We start from the raw sequence: 23,275 nt of genomic DNA, 5'->3' as shown, positions 1-23,275 counted from the left end.
AAGGTCCTTTCATGAGCTGAGAACTGGTTAAAAGACAGGGAACAAAGGGTAGGAATAAATGGTAAATTCTCAGACTGGAGAGGGGTAACTAGTGGTGTTCCCCAAGGGTCTGTCCTAGGACCAATCCTATTCAACTTATTCATAAATGATCTGGAGAAAGGGGTAAAAAGTGAGGTGGCAACATTTGCAGATGATACTAAACTGCTCAAGATAGTTAGGACCAAAGCAGGCTGTGAAGAACTTCAAAAAATCTCACAAAACTAAGTGATTGGGCAACAAAATGGCAAATGAAATTTAATGTGGATAAATGTAAAGTAATGCACATTGGAAAAAATAACGCCAACTATACATACAATATGATGGGGGCTAATTTAGCTACAACAAATCAGGAAAAAGAGTTGTTGTGGATAGTTTTCTGAAGATGTCCACGCAGTGTGCAAAGGCGGTCAAAAAAGCAAACAGGATGTTAGGAATCATTAAAAAGGGGATAGAGAATAAAATGGAGAATATATTATTGCCCTTATATAAATTGATGATATGCCCACATCTTGAATACTGTATACAGATTTTTTTTAAAATATTTTATAATGGAGATATACCTATCCCCTAGAACTGGAAGGGACCCTGAAGGGTCATTGTGTTCAGCCCCCTGCCTTCACTAGCAGGACCAAGTACTGATTTTGCCCCAGATCCCTAAGTGGTCCCGTCAAGGATTGAACGCACAATGCTGGGTTTAGCAGGCCAATGCTCAAACCACTGAGCTATCCCTCTCCCAAATGTGGTCTCCTCATCTCAAAAAAGATATACTGGCACTAGAAAAGGTTCAAAGAAGGGCAACTAAAATGATTAGGGGGTTGGAACAGATCCCATATGAGGAGAGATTAAAGAGGCTAGAACTTTTCAGCTTGGAAAAGAGGAGACTAAGCGGGAATATGATAGAGATGTATAAAATCATGAGTGATGTGAGAAAGTAGATAAGGAAAAGTTATTTACTTATTCCCATAATATAAGAACTAGAGGCCACCAAATGAAATTAATGGGCAGCAGGTTTAAAACAAATAAAAGGAAGTTCTTCACACAGTGCACATCAATTTGTGGAACTCCTTCCCTGAGGAGGTTGTGAAGGCTAGGACTATAACAATATTTAAAAGAGAACTGGATAAATTAATGGAGGTTAAGTCTACTAATGGCTATTAGCCAGGATGGGTAAGGAATGATGTCCCTAGCCTCTGTTTGTCAGAGGGTAGGGATGGATGGCAGGCGAGAGATCACTTGATCATTATCTGTTAGTTTCACTCCCTCTGGGGCATCTGGCATTGGCCACGGTTGGCAGACAGGATACTGGGCTAGATGGACCACTAGTCTGACCCACTATGGCCATTCTTATTTGGTTAGACTAAACAAGCCAAGCTCCTCAAGTCTTTTCTCGTAAGGTAGATTTTCCCTTCCTCTGATCATCCTAGAACCTCTTCTCTGTATCTGTTCTAGTCTGAATTCATCTTTCTTGAATACGGGAGTCTAGAATTGCACACAGTATTCCAGATGAGGTGTCACCAGTGCCTTGTATAAGGATACTAACACTTCCCTATCTCTACAAGAAATACCACACCCGATGTATCCTAGGACTGCGCCCTTTACCAAGACAGTTACCCTGTCAGACCATCAGGTTTCCCAGCTGTAAAATGGACTCACAATGCAAGAGCAACTGGGTGAAATTTTAAGGTCTGTGTTACACAGGAGGTCAGACGAAATGATTGAATACTCTCTTCTGGCCTTAACATCTAAGAAAATGGGAATATTACTTGTCTACCTTACAGGGGTAGTGTCTTAATGAGTCAGACAGCTGTGAGGGTTAGTTAATATTTGTAAAGCACACTGACGTCCTTAAGCAGAAAATGCTATAAAGTGCAAAGCCTGTTTTCAAATACAATCCCAAAAACACAATCACGCACAACCAACATTTATTATTTGTATTACAACAGAACTGAGAGGCCCCAACCAAGACTCACTGCTAGGCACTCTACACATACAAGGAGACACAGAAAGGCAGTGGGAGAACCAGGGATATAATCCAGGTCTCCTGATTCCCAGTCCAGTGCCCTCTCACTAGACCTCTAGTCTCCCTTTTAAGCAATATTCTTCTAGCTGGCAAAGCTGCACCAACAATGACTTCACAATATCTCTCAATTTTCTCTCTTTCCCTTTGCTTTAATTTTTATTTCAAAACTGCAGTGATCGTCTTTTGGTTTGACTTCTTTTCCACAGGATGTAGATTTTTCTCCCATGGTGGCTTTTATTTACAATCACGTAATTAAACTACATTTATACAGTACTTTTCTTCCCAAAAAGATTCTAAATACATCACAAACATAAAAGTATTTAACAATTACTATCAATTCAGCTCCTTGATTCACAGTAACTGTTGCATTAGAAAGTGGCACCTGCTCAGCAGCAATGCTATACAACAGGTTTAGAAAGGAAGCTAGGAGACATAGTGCAGTTATCTGAGGTGGCCTTTGGTAAAGATAGTGTTTACCACCTCTGACTTATGAGAAATGCCAAGGTGTTTTAATAAAGCATTTTACATCTCATGCAAGAGACAGCACAGACAGCAGCACAGTACCCACAAGCACTCCACTGGAGCAATTAGTCAGTACTAACTCGGAGGGAATCAGTGCCATCTATTAAATTGCCACTCTCCTCCTGCAGCATTCTGAAATTCTGAATTTCTTTGGAAGTCTCCTATTCAAGTAATAACCAGGCTAGATCTCACTTAGCTTATCAGGTTGATGAGAAGGTTATAACAGAATGTGCCTTTAAAATAGCGTTTGATAACAGCTTGCTGCAAAACCAGCAGATGGCGCTCACAAACTACAGGGACGGCCATATTTCAGGAAGACAAGAGAATGGTGTGAGGGTTCTGTAACACACTTGGCTCTGTAGCTCAGGCTGAGTTTATCTGGACTCCTTCCTCAGCTCTCACTCGCCCAAGCCTTCCTCAGCGGCTACAGACCAAAACAATAACCAAGCAATTTTGTGGGTCACACCAGGCCTGGCAAACTGCCAGAAATGACAAGCTGTACCTAATTAACGTGAGGTGTAACTTTAGCTACCCTGCTCTTAACACAGCTCATGGAAACTGCGGACAGTGCTGAAAGCGGGGGGGGGGAGGAGGGCGCAGGGGATCACACCCATCTGGCACTTTATTTATACAGGCATTACTGGGGCTGGGCTGCTGAGGAGGGACACGCTCCAAGCGCTTCTTCACCAGCGCCGCTGCTCCTCCCGCATTATTTTCCTCCTGCCTGTTGGAAGCACTGGCCACCGCCAGGGCGCAGCACACAGGGTGCAACTTCATGCGTTGCCCTGCGCCGTGGAGAGCCCCGGTCCCCGCCTTAGCCCCTCGGCTGTCCGGGCTCCCTCAGATCAGTGCTGAGCAGGACACGAGGTTCCCTCCCCTCCAGGGACGCTGCGCCCGGAACGCCTGGACTCACGCCGGGCCCGAGTGCGCAAGGAGCCCGGCAGCCCCCGGGAGCAGCCCTCCGTGCTCAGGCGAACGGCGCCCCGGCGGGCTGGGCGTGTGGCCCAAAGACCACCCCGGGGCAGCCAGGCTGCAGCCCAAGACGCCAGCCTCCAGGCGCCCCCGCCACAAGGACTCCTGGCCCGGCCCGGCCGGGCCGCGGAGTCCGGGCTGCAGCAGGCCCCGGCCCCGCGCTGCCGGGCTGAGCGGCGTCACACAATGCTGCCGGGCTGCGCGTTACCTCGGCTGGGCGGTGGCTGGGGCCATGCTCGAGCCACCGCACCACGGCGCTGGGCGCCACCTCCTCCCGCAGTATCAGCTCCAAAACAGCCGCCATCCCCGGCCCTGGCCGCCCGCCCGCCGAGCAGGCGCACAACACACGTCGCGGCGCGCGGAGAAGAGCGGCAGCGGGTGGGGTAGAACCTGCCTACCCCCGAGCGCCAGGGACACGAGCTGTGGGCGGGGCTAGAATGCTGTACCACGCGGGCGGGGGAGGGGGCGGTGCCGCCAACAGCCTACTCCGGGGGAGAGATTGGGATCAGATTTGCGCCGTGGGGTGTGGTTGTGACGCCAGAAAGGGGCGGGTCCAGGACGCTCTGTGCCGGTGGTGGGCGGGTCTAGGTCGGGCGGACGCGGGTCGCAGCGGGGATTCCCATTGGGGAGCTGCGCGCGCCGGCTCCCTGCGCGGGGCGGGGCCGCCCGGACACCGACTCCCGCCCTCTCCCCATGTCAACAAGCGGGGCGCGGGGCGCCTGCGCCGGGGGCTTGCGCGTCCCCCGCGCTCGTGCGCGGCGTTGGTCTCCTGAGCAGGGCTCGGGCTGTGGCCTAGCGGCGGCCCCGCAGCGATCGCGGCGGCCCGCGGGCCCCGCCCGCCGGGGAGGATGATGGCCGAGGACTCGCCCAAGCGGCGCAAGGCCAATTTCAACGAGGCGGAGACCGAGGTGCTGATCGAGCAGGTGCTGAAGCACGAGCAGCTGCTGTTCGCGGCGGGGCCGGGCCGCGCCTCCCCGGGCCAGAAGCGGCGGGTCTGGGAGCTGATCCGGCACAAGGTGAACCCGGTGGCCGCCTGCCCCCGCGACGTGGAGGATCTCAAGAAGCGCTGGAGGGACCTGAAGCGGCGCGACCGCAGCAAGCTCTGCCGCCTCTCGCAGGGCTGCGGCCCCGCCGGCCACCCCGGGGGGCTCGGCCTGCTGCTGTGCACGGAGGAGATGCCCCAGCCCGCCCCGCAGTCCGACCACCACCGGGCCTACGGCTCCGCGCTGGGCCCCGCCGAGGCCGTGCCCATCGTGGGCGGCATCGACACGCTGGACCTGCCCGGAGCCTCCGTGGTGGACATCGGTGAGCTCCGGGGCTGGTGAGGGGGGAGCGGGGCCCCATGCACCCCCGCCGGGTCCCGCCTCCCACCGCCGGTCTGGGCCTCCGGCGCGCAGGAGTCGGCGTTGCCATGGAGCCGGGGGATTAGCCCCTCCAGGTCACTTGTCTTGAGCAGAAGAGCGGATCGTCCCTCCCGCAGAGAGGCCAGCTCAGCCTCTCTGTAGCGCCGGGAGGGCTCCTCATTTGGGGGGGCGGGGTGCTTATTTCCCCCCGTTGGACGCGGAGAGGGGGCGCCTGTCATTAGCTGGGAGCAGCAGCTTTGGTAAAACGCGGCTTCCTTCCAGCCCGCCCGCCAGTGACCTGGTTCATTCTTAATGATTTATTTATTTTTTTGCCCTGTCGGTGACCCCGTGTGATTCCTTCCCTCACTTTAAGCGCTGGTACATGTTGGTCTGCAGCCTGTCCCTAAGGTGCAGCCTAAGAGACAGATCCAGAGCAACACTGAGACCACCCGCCCCCACAACTCCCCTTTACTCAGGAGACACCGCAGATCACACAGATGTAAGAGGGACTTACCCCAGGCAGCCTTGGGCTTGAAGCTTCATGTGTTTGCTTATGCCAGTCTCTGTTCCAGTGTGGCCCCCCTCTTCCAGTGTTTTAGGGGCCAAGATGTATATCTTGTTTGTGTGAAGAATTAATTTACGGTATAGGTTTTTTTTTTTTATTTGTGTTAAATCTGTTTCTCTGGTGCTCAGCACATCTAGTTGCAAAGTGCACTGTTAGTCTCTCAACTTGCAAATACTTATTTACCTGCTTAACTTTATTCCTGTAAGGTGTCCCATTGATTTCAGTGGGACTACTCTTAATAGTCAAGGTAAGCAATGTAAGGATCAGAGTCTTAAGCAGTATCAGTTCACCTTCTCATTCTGTGCCTCCAAGAGGGGGAAAAAATCTCATAGAACGCTATCTGGCTTTATGGGTAGACTGTGTAAAGTATCAAGTCACAAGTAATTATAGTTGTCAGAAGAAAAGAACACAACATGATTGGAGAAGCAGATCCTATCTTCAACAATTAAAAAAAAAGTCTTCACTTACTTACTGATTCGCTAGAGGTCCCAGTTGTGTGCAAATTAGGGATGCTCTACTGTACAACAAACCAATTTTTTCAAAATAATTTCTGCTTATAGTGGTTTTCTCCTCTCACCCAAGTCACATAGATGCTGAACTGTTGGCAGGTTTTGCAGATAGGTTGTGAAAAATGAACGGACATATTTTGGATGTGGTGCATTAGACCCAGCTGCATATGTACAAATTTGGATCATTCCTTCCACTCACTTGCATTCCACCATACAAATTCCAGCCTTTGTAAGCTGCAGCCAACTGGTAAATTACACCCTGTTGTGCATGGGTCTGCAAGGTATGAGCTTTAGTGCAGTGAAACTTACTTCAGGCAAGGAAGAGTAATTCAGATAGGATGTCGCTTTATTTCTGCCTTGCAGATACTGTGCTGAACTGGGGGAGAGGAAAATAGGAGCTTTGAATGAACTTAATCTCTTCTGTAGCAAATGCTTGGGGAGTAAGTGATTTCAATCTGAGATTTGCAACGCCTAGAGCTATGTCATTTACAGTGAGCATGTTTCAATTTTTTTCCCTACCAAAGGAGATGATATCTATGCTACAGGTTTCGGGGATAATTCAGTACAGGTCATCATTATAGGGTCTTGACAGCAGTAGTACTATCTACCACATAAATGCCTATAGTGCTCACTGGGCAGGTAGAGGTTTGATTGACCACAAAGATAATGAAGTCTGATGACTCCTGTTTCTGGTTTTGTTTTTTTTTCCCCTCCTCCATGCCCTTTTAGGGTTTACAGATGATCCTGGTCCATCCCACCAACCCTGTCTTGAGAACATGAACTTAAAAGAGGAAATAGTAGTGAAGGTAGTAGAGCCAGAAGAAAGTTCTGAGGACATGGCTGTGGTTCCACCTAGCCAAGAGCAACTGCCATTTCTGGGAACAGCTGGGGGTGGCTTGTCTGGGAAAGTAAAAGCCAAAACAAAAGGCCGGTCTCAGACAGACCAAAATGAAATTACTGAAGAGGACCTAATGCAGATCCAGCAGAACCAGATGCAGGTGATCCAGTCTGGCTTTGACAGTGTCAACCACAACCTTCGGCTGCTGCAGCAAGGCATGCAAGATCTCAGCAACAGCCTCAGTATTATGGCACACACTCTGGTGGCTATCAAAAATGTTTATGTGAAAAACAACACTGGCCCAACCACCTACGCCACCACCTCTACTCAGACCACAGCAGGGTACCTGAGTCCTGGGTCTCCCCAGATCTCCCCAGCTGAGGACAGAGGCAGAGCACAGGTGGCTGGAAGCAGCAGCAGAAGCAGCAGCTGCAGTTCCAGCTCTATGTCTCAAGAACCAGGCCCTTCAGAATTTCCTAGACCCCCCCTGAGAACCATTAAGAAAGAACATCCAAATGGCTGCTACTATTTCTGTTTTGCAGATGTTTAAAACTTGAATATGTGTAAAGTGACTGATGTTAGAGGTGCTGTTGTATGCGCTGCTCCACCCTGTGACTATAATGGAGCAAATAGGACTTGCCTCCTGCTTTTTTTTCCCCAGTGGGGAAAGTTTCACATTAGGTGGCATTTGACACTAACTACCAATCTCCCATTTGTTAACACTAACTGTTGCAGTTGGTTAATGTCTCTCTTCTGTTTTCTTCACCGTCTTCTTTCAAAAAAAAAATCAAATTTATTTTGACTAAGACTCTTGTCTGTATCCTCTTTGGGTTAATGTGACTTTTTGAACATAAAAGGCATGATGGAGTGGGGTGCAAAGGTAATGTTACAGTTATTGAATAACCGAAGCAGAATCTGTTAGTTACGCAAGGTATGTATTTTTTTAAAATCCAACCGAAAAAATAGTTGACTTTAAGTTTAGTATCTGCTATTTTTATTTTTTTTTAAAAAGACTTTAAAAAAATCTGAACTGTGCAAGGTATCACAAGGGTTTGGCAACTTCACCTCCTGGGGGGACAGGGTAGAACTAGGCCACAGAGCTGCTGATCCATGAATGTGCTGCTCAGATTTCATCCAGCATTGAGCCATCTGGTCACTGTTCATTTCCAGCTCTTCAGATGCACGTTCCCTGCAGAAGCATTTTGCTTAACTGCAATGAAAGTGGAGGCTATCTGTCATATAATTTTAAAAAAGAGAAATATAACAAAAAAAATCATTTCTAGTGAGTGATGCCTGCTCTCAATATGGAACAATCTTTGCTGGTATAACTTAGCACCAGGTTCTGTCTTCAACAGAGCCAGCATGCTTTCTGAGGACAAAGGTCACACTGTTTGAAAGAGGTAGAAAAGAAACCCCTGTCCTATATTGTCCAGAACTGACAGTAGACTTACTTCTCAGAGTATACTAGTTAAGGTTGGGCTTAGGTTGGGGAAGAGCAAGTGCTCTCTCCTGGCTCTTGAAAGAGTTCCATCTGCTGGGCCTATGTTTGGGTGGAAGTGATAGAAGATCTTCCATTCCCTTATCATTATATCATAGCACTTAGGAACCCCAGTCATGGATCAGGACCACATTGTGCTAGGCACTGTACAAACATAGAAGAAAAAGATAGTTCCATACTACATTCTGAGGGAAGAGAAAGGATGGGGGCAAGGAGAGTCAGAGGAGAAAACAATTCCTAAATGCCACCACAGGAGCAAATAAGAGCCAAGGAGAGCCATTACTTCGACTGATATTCAAACTAAATGCAAATAACAATGTATTTAGTTTGAATATCAAAATAGGGAAAACTATTGCTATTTAACACCTCTTCTTAAATTAATTGTGACTTGTACATATGCCTGCTCTGTACACATACCCAGAGTCCAGCTCTCTCCACTCCTAGCTGAGAAAGCATGTGGCTCTGTTAAGACATCGTTTTTACAATCAGTTGTGACAGTAGTACTGCACTTTAAGGAGATACCTTTCTGTTAATCCTGAGGAAATGATGAAGCCATTTGCTTTAAACTATGATAAAGCTGAGAGGATATCAACAGCTTCCAGCAGTTGGGAGTGGTGCAAGGATTTTTCCTCGGGCTCCAAAATAACATCCCCTTATTATAGACTGTGAAACTTCAACTCCAGGTGAGCAAGTTGAGCAAATCTCAGTCGCATAGCCTGTACAGAGTTCCCACAACCAGCATTTGGGACTAGCTATGTAGAAGGAGGCCTGATCATGTTGAGAGCTCTGTGATTTTAGTTGGCAGCTCGTCAGGCAGGAATTGCTGAAGAACGAATCTCAAACAAACTATCCAGATGACTGAAAGGAAATATCTGAAAAATTAAAAATCGGCAAGAGCATACAGTGTCAAAATTAAATACTCCCATCGACATTTTTTCCAGCTAGTATTATACAGAAGGGGGAGAGGGGGACTTAGCTAACCTTCTGTCCCCCCACAATAGTTACTGTTAGCAGTCACTTCACTTTCTACAGCAGAAGGAAAGAAACCAAAGGTTGAGACAAGGATGGACTGTTACCCTACACCAGCACAAAGATGTGTGCTACCTGCTGGCACCATGGTTGAAGTAGTTTAGACTTTGGAGCTTAGAGGTATTCTATCAGTATTAGATGCTAGGATCACAAATGCAAAAGTAAGGTTCTTTTGTCATCACCTTTGGAAACTATTGCGTTACTTTCTTCAGCTCATTAGTTTCCCTTTACTTCTGATGAAAAGATTCCCTTTTATTCTCCTTTATATTAACTTCAGCGCATGTATATATATATTTTTAATCTAGCACCTGCTCCCTAATTAAAAGCAAACCTGCAGTAGTAGTATTGCTGGGATGTGTTCTTCCTCATTGCCCTAGTCTGTGTACAGTATGCACAATTATACTGTAACACAAGCATACAGTACATTTACAATGGGGGTTAATACACTCTAGGTGCCTTCTATGAAGGGATAGTCTGGCTTCTGAGAAGTTTTACTTCGCAAAAGCAGTTGCTGCAGGTGATTGGTACAACTATTTTACTAATCACTTACCAGGTTTTCTTAAACTGACCCAGTCCAAAACTAGTTTCTGAGGCCTGTGATATTAAAAGCTTCCTATTGCTTGGGAATAGCATAGGATTCCTGTTTGCCTGATGTGCACGTATCAACATGCTGGGGGTTCACATATTCAGATTCCATTCATTGAGATGTGGGCTTCATCAAGTTGTATTTCCTTTAACTGAAAAGCAGCCTTCGCCTCTCTTCTGTTCTTTTAGGACAAGTAGTGATTAATGCTTCTGTAGCATTGTTAGATTAGTGAAATGTTGTGCTCTAAAGCTCACCTAATCATTCTGGGCAGTGACTGCCAACTTGTCCAGACTACAGCAGCCACTTCTTCACTGTTCAACATTCTTTTGAGGCCATTTCTCCAATTGTTGAATTGCTGCATTTGCTCTGTGGCAACATTGCTTGGTAGAGCCTAGCTTGAGCCTTTATCACCCTGAAGTTTAAGTCCCTGCTATGAGCAATTGGATTTTTCAATTCAGAAGCAGCTAATGTTTGTAGAACAAGTGCTGTGGAATTTCTGAGACTCTAGGAACAGTAGGTGGACAAGTACCTCCAGTGTGATCATGACCAAGGCATACTGAGAGACACTATAGTAGTTATGTCATTTACTTACATTAATCAGGGGTCAGATTAAGACCAAACACCTTCACTTGTGATATGATCCACTTTTAAACCAAGTTTTTGAGCAGTGAAAGATCTGTAAATTGGCTCCAGTACAGAGTGTATAGAATTGCTATTTTGACCTATCATCATATGCCTGAGCAGTCATTCCTTTATGTACTCATCTGATCTAATACACAACATCCAAGATTTTCCTTTTAGCAGGCCTGCCTGGGAAACTTCTCCCTCCTGAAGCATGCCACTAAATTCCTTCCTGCTTTTAAACCAAGACATCATTTTCTGGGATTATTAGTGTAAATGAATTCCGGATATATGCTTCCTATCGTGTAAAGTGGCTTGAGATTATTTGCATTGAAGAAAATAGGTGAGGGCCTGTTCCAGCTACTGTGGAAGCCAGTGGAGTATTACTATTGATTTTAATGGGGTCAGGACTGGCCTCTTAATTTTTGTTACCATTACCTAGCATAGCACTGGCATAGCATACATAGGTGGTATTATAGCTGTAATAGCGCTGATTGGAATTGTTCCCTGCTGCTGTGGACTTCAAAAATATTCCATTTTGCCATGTAACAAACCAGACATATAGCATATAGGGAATGAGAAATGCACATATGTTACTGGTAAATATAATAACTGAATTAAGCCTATCTGCACCTGTTTTACCAGAGAGAGATGAAAGGAGGAAAATCTTCTCTGAATAACAGAAGTAACATTAATTAGACCAACCTGTGACTTCGTAACACTGTTACTGAAAATTGTCTGGATTCTACAAGAGCCTTATTTCCTTCACTTCCCTAATTGCTGCATCTTAGATATATTGTACACAAATGAGGCTGGTCTCCTCATGGGGCTGCAAGGCCAGGACCATCTTACGGAGCCAGCTATCTTACGGAGAATAATTGACATCACTCTATGAACACTGACCAGAGAGATCGTTTTGACTGGAGGGAAGATAAACAAGGGGACTGTTGTGTCTACACATAAACTGCTTCAGCAACACAGCTGTACCACTGCAGTTATGCCACTGTAGCGCTTCAATGAAGACACTACCTACAGTGATGGGAGGGGTTCTCCTGATGGCATAGGTAATCCATCTCCATGAGAGGCAGTAGCTAGGTCAACAGAAGAATTCTCCTATCAACCTAGCACCATCTACACTGGTGGTTAGGTCGGTTTAACTGTGTCGCCCAGGGGTGTGGATTATTCACACCTCTGAATGACAGTTATATTGACCTAACTTCCTAGTGTAGACCAGGCCTCAGAATGTCATATTTGGAATCTGCTATATTTTTACTACACTGAACCTGACCTGTAGCAGAATCATTGCTTGGTTGGATGGAAGGAGTGGGGCAAGAAATAGAGCAAAGCTAAAGTGTCTACCCTTTCCACTGTAATAAGGAGTATGAGGCTGCTGAATCAGTAGGAGCTCTTTGGTTCAACTACTCCAGTTTGCAACATGAACATCTCACTGTTGCTTGCTCTAGGACCAACATTTCCACTGTGTACTTTCTAAGTAACAAAAAAGTATGTCATAACATAATTGGTGCTGCTTCTCTCCATTTATAAGTTCAGAGTTATAACAGTCAAGAAATAGGCTATAAAAATAATTGGTTAGGAGCTTTATAAACAGTAAACTCATCATTCATAGGCAGTCAACGATTGCAGTTTTGCATGCTGAATGAATATTTTATTTAGAACCAGTTTATAAAAATAAAATATAAAATAATTTGAAAACAGAACATAAAACATTGTACAAAGCCTTGATATGGTACAAATGGGAAAAAAATAAATAATTACACCTTTATATACAAATGACTGTTACAAGGATATTAGCTGTTCTGCCAAAACTTATGTTCTTGGATGCCTGAGCAAAAAGAAAAAAAATGGCTTACAAGATTTCACGGGTGGGGGGTTGGGGGTGCGAGGAGAAACGGGGACAAGTACAGGGCAAGAGAGTCTGGAGGACTCAACAATTGCCTCTCAAAATGGTAACTAATAAACTCTGGGAAAAACATAAATGAATTATACCATAGACTAAATCTTGAGTTGTTAAATGTCTTCTTATTGGATTCACTGAACATTCTATCTTTAGTTGATTTACAGATTTTCATTTCTTTGTGGTATTGCTCCAAGATTTTAGATTAGCAGCCAACGGTTCACAGATTCAGAAGTTCACTACTTGTGCCTAAGCACTGCTGGTGATTTCCTTTATTTATTGGACTTGATACTTGTGGGAAAGCAGTTGAAAATCATAACAGCTTGTGTCTGGGCTAATTCAAGGGGGAAATCAGAGGAAGACTTTGGAACCTTGCTCTGGCCAGGGAAGATTTCCAAGCAACCTACTTCTGGGATTCTTTCAGGCAGGTGGAGGCACAGGGGGTATGAAACAGCTTTTTTAAAAAAAGGCTGACTTCTCCAGTGTCAAATTATCATGACCTTACTCTGCCATGCAGTAGATAGGGGTTTGAGACCCCAAATGACTCCCATTCTCCATACATGGGAAGACAAGGCCCATCAACATTGTATCTTTGGGGGAAGATGCAAACTGTCCTGCTGTTAGAGCACCCTGTACACTGGCCAGTTCACAGATGAACTGATCCTGAAAGGAGGCTAACACCTGCAACTCCCATTGGAGGTAGTTAAATTCCTTTTGAGAGTTGTGGATGGTCAACACTTCTTATGGGCAGCCTGTTTATGATATTGCTTTCGAGACCATGTGCTCTATACCCCTGGTCACAGCAGTTGCTATAATAAACTAGGAGGGGACACAGGTCTGCATGGTGGCCACATCACATTCATTTTCCAAATAAAATAACCAGCAACGGTAAATATCCTCACGGTGGACCCATTCCTTCAGTCCACACACAGGCAAAACTTCCACTGACTTCAATGAGAGTTTCACTTGCATGAAAATGGCTGGACCAGCCCAAAATCTAAGTTACCCATATGCAGGAGGAATGGAAGTAGTAGACAGTAAAACTTATAGATCATATAAGCCAACATTTGCACTGGATAAGGATATTGATGAAGGCCTAAGAAGCAAAACATTTGAATCATCATATACCCATTTGTATATAAGCAGGGCTTCTTTATTTCAGCATTTCGGTTAAAGCCTTTGTTATATTCAAGCTCAAGTTTTGCACTGCACAGTCTCTAGCACTAATGAGAGATGGACCCTGAACCAAAACAGAGGCTCCAGATACCATGAATCTTTGAGAACGTTCAGGTCAATATCTGAGCCTTGCAGTTCAGAACACTCTCGTGTGCTAGCTTTATACATCAGCCACATACTAATTTCTGAATATAATTTTCCCCTCAATGAACAACTTTTGCAAAGGGAGAAAGTCATTCCCATGATTTTCTGGCATGCATGCTGAGCATCTTGGAAAGTGACTGGCTGACAAAAAACAGCTATACTATACAGGAAAGATTGCAAGTACTAGAGGTTTGTCATTGTTACTCTTAAGAGACACTATTAGTGACAATGGATGGAATGAAAGTCAAAATATAAAACAAAACTTGAATGGAGTAGCCACTAAGTTAACATACAGTACCTAGATATAATAAACTTCTATATATTTTTGTCTTAAAGGGATATCTGACTCTATTAAATAAAGACAAATGATTTAAAGCATCAGACTATAGAGCCTGCTGTTATTTGTGATTATACAAACTCCTCTGCTTTAGACAGCGTCCTACAGGAAACCCAGGTAGTACGAGTCACTACACAATCCAAGTTCCCCCTTATTTAATTTATTTTTCCCAAAGAGATTTGTGTGTTTGTGTTTCAGGGGAAGGGGAGTTCAGGTGGGAGGCCAGAAAAGTACAGATTGGGTGTTTATGTATATTGTGGTGACTTAAGTATTCCTTAAGATTCATTTGTTCACTGTCTAGTTTCCTTGCATTTGCACCAAAGAGATACATGAAAGGATTAGGCATTGTACTGAAAGCTCCATTAACAGTAAGGGCCATCCATAGCTTTTAACAGTTAAACACAGGGACATGGTTAAATACTACAGCTTTTATCAATATTGTAACCAGGTCCCCTGACTGTGTTACAGTGGAAGCATAGATGAACCAAAAGACATTTGGAATGATGGTGTATACTTTATGAGCCTAATTCTGCAAGCTGCTGAGCATCCTCAACTCTAACAGAAGTCAACAGGAGTTGGCATTCAGCAACTCACAGGACCAGGCCCATAAGAAAGCAAATAATTATTTTATACCCGAATGACCAGAAGTCAATTGGACTGTGATTGCGACTCATTCCTCCCATTCATTTTTGGAAGGTTCATTTTGTCACCGAAATGAAATGTGCAAAAATATTTTAGGTGAAACAAAGAAAAAATCATTGTATCAAACAGTAGCGGGAGGTATGCATCAGTTCTTTGCCACTAACTCATTTTTAAGAGATTGAAATAATTACCCTCTGGCAGCTCTTCATTCTCATGTTGATATTGCTACTAGAATTCATGTCCTTCAGAGTTCTGGGGAAAATGTACAATTCGTTATGGAAAAGGTCACTTGCTGGCAGTCAGGGAGACTGTAGTATAAGTCAGACATTGCCTAAGTTCTACTTTAGGGAGGGAGAGAAGAATATGGTTTTATAGCACATTACAGTTCAGTCACTGCCACAAATGCTACTGCAGTTATAGGGAGCATGGGCATTTTGCCCAAATTATGCCTGATTTGGAAGGGGGGCGGTGTGGCAATTACGCCAGGGATAAGTAAGGGTAGTTCAAGGAGGAGGTCAAACTAAATGAAAGTACAGTGGGCCTCAGCTAGTTCTGGCAGCTGAATTCTAACAAAGAGGAGGCAATAGCTAAGGTAGTTTCCACACTTTTATCCAAAAAATGGAAGGTGAATGGAACTACTTTTAAAGACCAACTTCAGTGTTTCTCTTGCTATAGTTAATGATCACAAACGCCCCAGCAATGCATGGAATGGAGCTCTCAGAACTCAGGCCTTGAAAGATGAAAAGCCCATCAGCCCACTTTTAAACATATAGGACAAGATAGAGCCCTGTGCTTCATGAGTATTCTGTGAGGTGAGGGCATAGGGAGCTTGTTTCTCACCCATGCAAACATCAAGACAGGATTTTGCTTTGTAGTTCCCAGAGAGGATATGCTTACCAGCTACAGGGAATGCCCTGCCCCGCCACACTCACCCAGCCAGCTAACATATATACTAGTAGCTGGGGCTAAGTATGACTCCTTTTTCAGAGCAGTAGCACAGTTCACCTAGCAGCATGTTACCTATTCCCACCCTAATCCACCCTGCCCTGCTCTAGTGGCAGATGTATGCTTAGCATCCTTTTCTCTGCCAACTCCAGCATGTCGCATAAGTCATTAAGTCAGGAGCTGGATTCTGCCTATAGTTAATATAGTCAGTCAGTGTACCCTGAAAAGGTTTTGCCAATACTAAGATACATTTTAAAAAAATACAAACTAAGCTCACTGCAAAATAGCAGCTCAAAAATCTGTTATTTGGAAGTGAAATATCAAATGCTGGATTTTATTTCATTTAATACATTAAGGGATCCATACTGACAGCTGTGAAAAAATGCTCTGGAGGGCTTGGCAGTCATTTAGGCAGGGGGAAATTCTGCCCCTTTCCCAACTTCCCCCACTTGGCCACAAAAGCCCCCCGAAAGCAATGGAACTGCCACAGTTTCAGAACACATGGAGAATACTGAAGAGGAACTGTGCAGGAGGAATCTGAAAGCCCTGTAAGTCTTGGCTGCATGGCAGTTCTCTCCATAGAAATGGAGATTAGGATTGAAGGAGGGTATAGCCAGTGGGTCCATGAACTAACCTTAGAGTAAGGGGAAGCTTCTGCTAACCATGCAGAATGGCTGCAGCTTCTCTGGGCCCTGGGGAAGATTCTCCCTTTTCTAAGCATGGCAGAGCTTCCCTGCACAAAGCCATTTACTTAGACTTTACACAGGGCCATTGTCCTTTGGTGCTTTAAATAACGAATTAAATGTATAATAATTTATATATTTACACTGCTGGGATTTATTCTTTATAGGGTCACTGATGATTACAGAGGCCCTTCTAGAAATATTACAAGGATGGCAATTACACAGGGCTTGATTACTATATAGCTACATTTGCTGATAGTTTAGTTCATAATACTCAATTGTGTTACCTTCACGGGGGAGGAGTTATATAACCAACAAAGTAAAAGTAGGAAGAAAAGTACGAGAGGCTGTAATCTTGACCTATCCATAAACATAAAGTTGCTTCTATTTCTAACCAGCTACAAAATCTGTGGCAGTAAGCCACTACCAGGGACATAAAGTTCTTTTACCATCATTGCACTGAAAATGCCAAAAGCACCATCCTCTTCTTTGTGCTTTCCCCCATTCTGATGTAGTTCCTCTCTTTGTATTGGCAAAAAGTGCAAATAGTAATATATTTCTACAAGATCAATGTTCTCTCTTTTATTCATTAGTACGTAATATTGAACAATATGGATATATTTTACTCTGGCAGAGAGAAGGAAAATATCTTGAGTTTTATGTCTCCCCTCACCCGTAAAACAAACTATTCTTACAATAACAGTGATTACCTGGTTCTGGATCCTGTTGTATCAGGGAGAAAATGTAAATACTTTATTTTCAATATTTCAGGGGAAGGGCACAGAGCCCAAACCTGCCCCCACTGAAGTTAATACCAAAACTCCCATACACCTCACTCATATAGGACAAACTCAAAGACCAAAGCGAATGCTCCTCAGAAAATTGAGAATGAAAAATTATCATAAGCTGCCACAATGCCTTAAGAGACAGTATCAGCAGAGCCTTGGGGAGAGATGTCTACAATGGGATCCAACTCTTGTTAGTGTATACTGCAAGGTGACAGGTAAGGAAATCAAAAAAGAAAAGATGGGGTTTGATTTTTTTTTGTCATAGTCATCTATTAGGTATTTATTAACTGTCACTGCTACTGTATCATGAGCAATGTTGCAGCTTAAAAATGTACATTGTGAAATGAAAAAACAGTAATTACAAATCCTATCTTATAATCAAAGATACAGTACCTCTGAGTCTGTGCTCCTGTTTCACACGCAAACAGACAAACACACAAAAAATATAAATAAAAGGAAAAGGCTGAGACACAAAACACTGGCTTGCTGACACATCACCAACCCTTCATCCCTGTACTGAGGCATGAAGGCTACTTGACTTTGTGGATGCCAGGAAACTATTTTCAGGAAATGAGAGATGCAACGCCAAGAGTATTCAGACACGCAACAGAAAAAGAATTGCATCATAAATTACAAATGGAGAATGAGAAAGAGTAAGTGAATTTATATAAGCATATGTATATATATATATTTATAAATATTTATATTATATAATTTACCATGAGGACATGCAATCATTAGTATAGTACCTATAATACAATATAATACACAGGAATAAGCGTTTCCAATGGTATAGTTTCTTCAGAAAGAGCAGGTATGCCCTACCTTTTGCATTCCACTGCAGTGCTTGAAACCTGAATTAAACTAAGGTTCCATACTGTGCTACATTACTTATGGAAAACAGTATACACAGGAGGAAGAAGAAAATCCCAACACATTCTGACAGAACAAGTGAAATTCAGTGCCGCTTCAGGGCAGCTGTGATGCAGCATCAGAAATGTGTTAGCTGAGAGAGGAAATATTTCCTTTTCAATTCAAAGGTACTAGTTTGGCAGCAAATAGAGGTTAAATAAAAAGCACAGATGCTGGCTAGGAAGGCATACAACTACAGCAAGCAGATCAGTAACTGACAGTGCTTCCACATATCCAGCACCCCTGGGACAGGTAGTATTCGGGATGCTAATGTATCCCTTTCAGACTTGTATTCCCGTGTTTTAAACTATTCTGATCCACTATCCATTTCTGAACACAGTAAAAGTTGCCATATCCCTAAAGTGTCCTACAATGATCCTCTACAGCATATTAAGTGAGTACTAAAGGAACTTGTTTGGGGAAACTAGGCACCATGGACTTTATTCACAGTGAAGGGGTCTGGCTTTCCTAAGAGACATTTGGTCAAAAGGGAAGACAAAAATCCCAACAGATAAATTTTCTGATATTTTTTTTCTTCTTTCTGGTTATATTGCCAAATATTCTCATTCCGATTCTGTAGGAAGTGGGAGTGAAGGGCTTTATTCCTCTTATCTATAACCTAGCAAGTGTACAGGCTCTGCACTCACCTTTCAGCACGGAGAACATACATACAGTCCATCTTCTAGACTTAACCTAAATTCCAAGGTAAAAAATGAATCTGAGTTTGTAGTTCTCTCTACTCCTTCTCAGCTTCACTATCTTGGGTTTAATGTCAAGACAGCATCATTGTGAATAAGGTCAATAAAGGTTTAAGTAGTCCATAGCTAATAGGAAAATGATTGTTGTAACAAAGGCTCTCTTTTGCACTCAGACAAACAGGTTTACATACTTCTGACCAAAATACACACAGCAGTATATGGTAAGTCTGCAACAACCCTCCAGCCTGAAGACTCTTCCTTTTTTCTCCCATAACTCAGATTGGAATGACTGTCTCCAGAATGTACATAATACAGGCCTGGAGAGGAGAACCATGGATTAAGAAGGAAAAAATCAACATGATTGATGTTTAAAGGTTCTTGAATACTAACAAAAGACAAATGCCCTGCAAAATAACACTATAAAACTCAGAAAACGTTAAAACTTATTTTTAAATTGTCATCAGTATACAGGTGAAGTGTATAATTTTTTTTTAGATACGGGAATCTGTGCCATTGGGGAGGAGGGGGGGATGGGATGGACACTGAATGACACAGAAAGAGATGTTCACAGCCTGACACTGAAAAGACTCACAAATTAGAAATATCTTCCAAATAATGTGCTTATTTAAAATTCTACAAATAAATGCCTGAGCAGTTCCTGTCTCAGAGGTGGTGGTGGTATCATTGTGGAAATAAAACTGGATGTTTCACGTTCTATTACATATTCTTTGAGAAAGGCCTTAATCTAAGTACACAACATAAAAACCATAAATAAATAAAAAACCCTATTAAAACACTCACCTTAGAGATCATTTTAACTTCAAATGTTCCACACATCTTTGTCTGTCCTTATCTGGCCTCTACCACCCTCCCTGATCTGCTTGCTGCCTGTCTTTAGGCAATGCCTGCCCACTCATTTACACACTATGGACTTGTCAAATAATTTATCATATATTTTCTCTCTTTTGAAAGCAAGGATTCAATACTGATTTTTTTGTTTTGTTTTTTGGGTTTTTTTGTTTTTTGTTTAAATACACAGTACATAGACACAACATGCATCAAATTACAAGAAGGCTTTTACACCTGTCAAGGCTCAGTTCCTATCTGCTAAGTTTACTAGCAGATTTGCTCTTTCCTGTGGGGGTTTTAGTGTTTGGGGAGTGGTGGCAGGAGCTGTTGGATCCTTTTAGACCATTCTTGCTTGGTTTGCTGCAGAAGTGCTCTTGTTGGCAGGACCTCCTAGAGGATGAGGAGCCTGAATGGCTAGGAGGCGATTTACTCCTCCCAAGGTGTGAGGATGAACTCTTCTGGTCATGGTGGGGCCGTCCAGCCCGGGATGGTGAAGAACTGGCTGTACGGGGTAAGGAAGAGCTCCGAGGGGAAGCACTGGGGCTGCGTCGAGGGATGACAGGGCTTTTAGGGGGCGTTTTTGGGCTATGTGGTGATCCTGGACTCTTACACTGGGTGGAGCTCCTTGGCTTTTGAGATCCATTCTGAAGGATTTGAGCCAGACGAGAGATAAGGTCTGAGTCTGAGTTGCTGCTCCCTAGAACTCTGTACCTGCGTAATCTTAAAAAGAAATGAAGAGAGATTATTTCCACCATTTTATTGTGCTTTGTCCATTACAATGAATATATACAAACATAATATAAGTAGAAATTAGAGATGGGCCTTAGCTGCAGAGTTCATATCTGGATCTGAATTAACCTAAAGTTCAGAGGTATCTGGATCTAGGGTTTTAGTTTGTGTCCAGTTCAAACGGATACAGTACCCATGTTTGTGTAAGCCCCAACACATAACAAGAATGTCTTTATAAGTACTAGACAGAGGTGTCAAAGTGCATACATGCATACTTATTTTGCCGATAATACTGGAAGGAGCATACTGAAGGGCGGTGCTTATCAACTCCTTTTTTGGAAGGGTAGCGTACAGTCCCTGTCTACCACTGTGGCTGCAGTCTGTCAGTGTGGAAGAGGGCAAAGTAATCCTACTACACCTTCCTTCAGAGGGTATTGCATCACTGGTGACACTTACACTCTTGTTATACTTGTAGTCTACTCATACACAGAACAGGATTATGGCTGCCCATGCATAGATGTCCAGGGGTGAAGAAGAGCTTCTGGAATTCTCTCTGTGCTCCTTTTCATTCCTGTGCATAATCAGTCATGATTTGATCCTAACCAATTATGTCTAATATTGTTCATCAAAATTTTCAAACTGTTAGGCTTCTAAATAAGAGTGCTTTGTTTGGTAATAGGTTTTGTGAGTGTTCAGCACTTTTGAGAATCAGGTCGTTTTTATTTAAGTGTCTAAATATAGCTATAACTTTAAGAAACTGGGTTTGAAAATTCTGGCTAAATCTGTATCTATTGGAGAGTTCACTGGAAGGCTGTCACATTCTTCCGTAACACTTCAAGATATTATTAATATCTAACTGACGTGTTAAACCTAAAGCTTTTTAAAAAACAGTTAAGATATTTCTCAAATGCTTTCTTGTGGTCAGATAACTCAAATCCAGGATTTTTAAAAAGAAATCGGTTTACAAATGACCGACGTTTTGGACAATCACACGATACTCTTTGCAAGCTAGATCAAAGCTATTTTAAAATAAAATATGTATTTCTAGTTCATCTGTATTACCTGGCTTCTACCCCAGGCCTAGTTGGTGGTTTTCCCGGGGGTGGACGAGGAAAGAATTGAGCTGAGGTTGAACTGGGGACTTGATCAGTTGTAGCCCAGGATACTAGCCTTGGAATCTTGCTCTTTCTGGACTGAGAGCTACTTGGTGACAAAGAGCCATCCTCAGATTGTTTGCCCAAATGAGAGTCCAGTGTCACTCTGGAAAAGGAGGATAAGATTTCATCCTCTGAAAACGGTACAGGAGCAGCAGCCACTTTGTCCTCCAGTGACTTGTCAGAGGCACTTGAGAGGTCACCAAGGAAAGTCTTGAGCTGTCTCTTTTCCACAAGAAGCCGGACCAAATCTGTCTGATGGGCCTTCTTTAGGAGAAGCTTTTCCTTTGCTGAAACAGGAGAAGTGGATTCTGATGTCAAGTCTATTTCTTGTGCTAAAACTGGTATGCGACTTTGTCTGACTACAAAGGGTGACTTAACTAAGTCTTTCTTACATTGATGAGAACTCTCATTCTCGGACATACAATGAAACAGCTCTCCATTTCTGGGGATATTTTTCTCTCTTTTGCCCTCCTGCTGAAAAAATGTAGAAAGGTCCATCTGGTGGCATTCCAAGTCTTCACTATGATCAATTTCTTCATTATCATGGAAACCATTTTCCTGCACGACTACTATTTGACTTTTCTGTCTATCAGCAAATAGGTCTATGACTCTTGATGGTGAAACCTCTGATATCTCAGCTGCTGCTGACTTCAGTACCTCATAGTTTGCATCTGAATTTAGCACCAAGCAGGAAGTCCTTGGCTGTGATTCATCAGCAGATTCAATAGCAGCTGGAGGTTTCCCTTCCACAAATTTTGAGCTCCCTGGTGGAGAAGAACTCTGCCCTTTGTGAGACATTTTTATGGCATCCTCTGAAACCACTGGAAGCCTTACTTCTTCAGTTTCTATAGCGAGATTTCCAGGTTCTTTTTCTTCCTCCCTACTGCTACATTGTTCAGGTAGGTCCTTTTGGCCACAGTCTGCGAGTCTGACACATTCTTTGACGTGCCATTCCCTCTCAAGCACCTCATGGTTGATATGATTTAACTGAAGTACCAGATCTGTTCTGCTAGTACTAGTGGGAAGCGCACCCTCTGTCACTACCAATCCAGGCAAAGTCTCCTTAGGAGAGGAAAATTCCACAATGTGTTCCATAGGATGAGTGTTTCTGTCCCTCTTCTCTAGCTGGTGGCCATAATGAAAGCTCTCAGAGGCAGATTGGGCGGATGCCACTGATGGTCTGGGTACTGTTATCTATATTGGAAAATTAAAGAAAAAATTAAAAAAGATAGGAATATTATCTTATACAGATCATATTCTTTAACATGGAGACTTGACACTGTATGTTCAAAGTGTTATTGTTCCCATCAATCATTATGTTCATATTGGAAAAGTAACAGCTAATTTCATAAATGACATTTGATTTACAGAACTAGAAAATAAAATTCTCTACCATCCTCAGACAAAATGTATGGCATGTGAAAACAAGCATTATCTCTGCTGAAAAGGTCACATTCACCAAGAACCCTGCTGGAGAACAGAGCCAGCCTAAGGAGTAAACTAAGTTTTGTTTGTTATTTTTATACAATTTTGCGTATTTTTATAAAAGTTTTACACATTCAATTCATAGTAAAAAGTAATCCTTAACAAGCTATATAAAAATTACAAGACCCTGCAGTCAGGGATGGAAGATGATGAATAGTATTTCATAGGCTAGGATTAAAGAAATGAGATTTTTGGTCAAGGCAGCAGATAGTTCCCACTGAGTCACCATGGTGTACAGACATATATAGTCAGAGCTTGTAATGTTCATCAGCA

General features: G+C 43.4%; 4 protein-coding genes across 13 annotated transcripts in view; 2 read left to right on the top strand and 2 right to left on the bottom strand.

Moving 5' to 3' along the window:
* CDAN1 (codanin 1) overlaps window positions 1-3,885 on the bottom strand; it is a 98,107-nt gene extending 94,222 nt beyond the window's left edge. For 4 of the 6 annotated variants that reach the window (XR_007774882.1, XM_050956642.1, XM_050956643.1 and 1 more), the window contains exon 1: window positions 3,762-3,885. Coding sequence is in view for 5 of the 6 variants with exons in the window: in XM_050956642.1 (XP_050812599.1) it covers window positions 3,762-3,857 (96 nt within the window). In the remaining variant the exon portion in view is untranslated. The remainder of the gene's footprint in view (window positions 1-3,761) is intronic. The other 2 variants (XM_050956646.1, XM_050956647.1) reach the window with 1 other exon arrangement.
* The window catches only part of STARD9 (StAR related lipid transfer domain containing 9), a 321,608-nt gene that overhangs the window by 219,253 nt on the left and 79,080 nt on the right, over window positions 1-23,275 (top strand). The window lies entirely within an intron of this gene.
* Window positions 4,292-7,614, top strand: LOC127052726 (uncharacterized). The gene is made up of 2 exons (XM_050956648.1): window positions 4,292-4,858; window positions 6,700-7,614. Exons 1-2 carry the CDS (start codon window positions 4,402-4,404, stop codon window positions 7,356-7,358), a joined length of 1,116 nt encoding a protein of 371 aa, XP_050812605.1. The 5' UTR covers window positions 4,292-4,401; the 3' UTR covers window positions 7,359-7,614.
* Window positions 14,058-23,275, bottom strand: part of TTBK2 (tau tubulin kinase 2) — a 202,933-nt gene continuing 193,715 nt past the window's right edge. For all 5 annotated transcript variants that reach the window (XM_050956637.1, XM_050956635.1, XM_050956639.1 and 2 more), the window contains 2 exons: window positions 21,423-22,711; window positions 14,058-20,351 (listed from right to left, as the gene is read on the bottom strand). In XM_050956637.1, the coding sequence (XP_050812594.1) occupies window positions 19,883-20,351; window positions 21,423-22,711 (1,758 nt within the window). In that variant the 3' untranslated portion in view covers window positions 14,058-19,882. The remainder of the gene's footprint in view (window positions 20,352-21,422; window positions 22,712-23,275) is intronic.

This window comes from Gopherus flavomarginatus, chromosome 5 (genome assembly GCF_025201925.1).
Source record: "Gopherus flavomarginatus isolate rGopFla2 chromosome 5, rGopFla2.mat.asm, whole genome shotgun sequence".
In the NCBI taxonomy this organism is placed as follows: domain Eukaryota; kingdom Metazoa; phylum Chordata; order Testudines; family Testudinidae; genus Gopherus; species Gopherus flavomarginatus.
This window is presented reverse-complemented; position numbering and strand designations above follow the sequence as displayed.

What these genes read in the sequence shown, in the direction of transcription:
- LOC127052726 (XM_050956648.1), top strand. Translation starts at nt 4,402, where the DNA reads ATGATGGCCGAGGACTCGCCCAAGCGGCGCAAGGCCAATTTCAACGAG. An exon ending in AGCCTCCGTGGTGGACATCG is followed by an intron (nt 4,859 to 6,699) that starts GTGAGCTCCGGG and finishes ATGCCCTTTTAG; the next exon opens with GGTTTACAGATGATCCTGGT.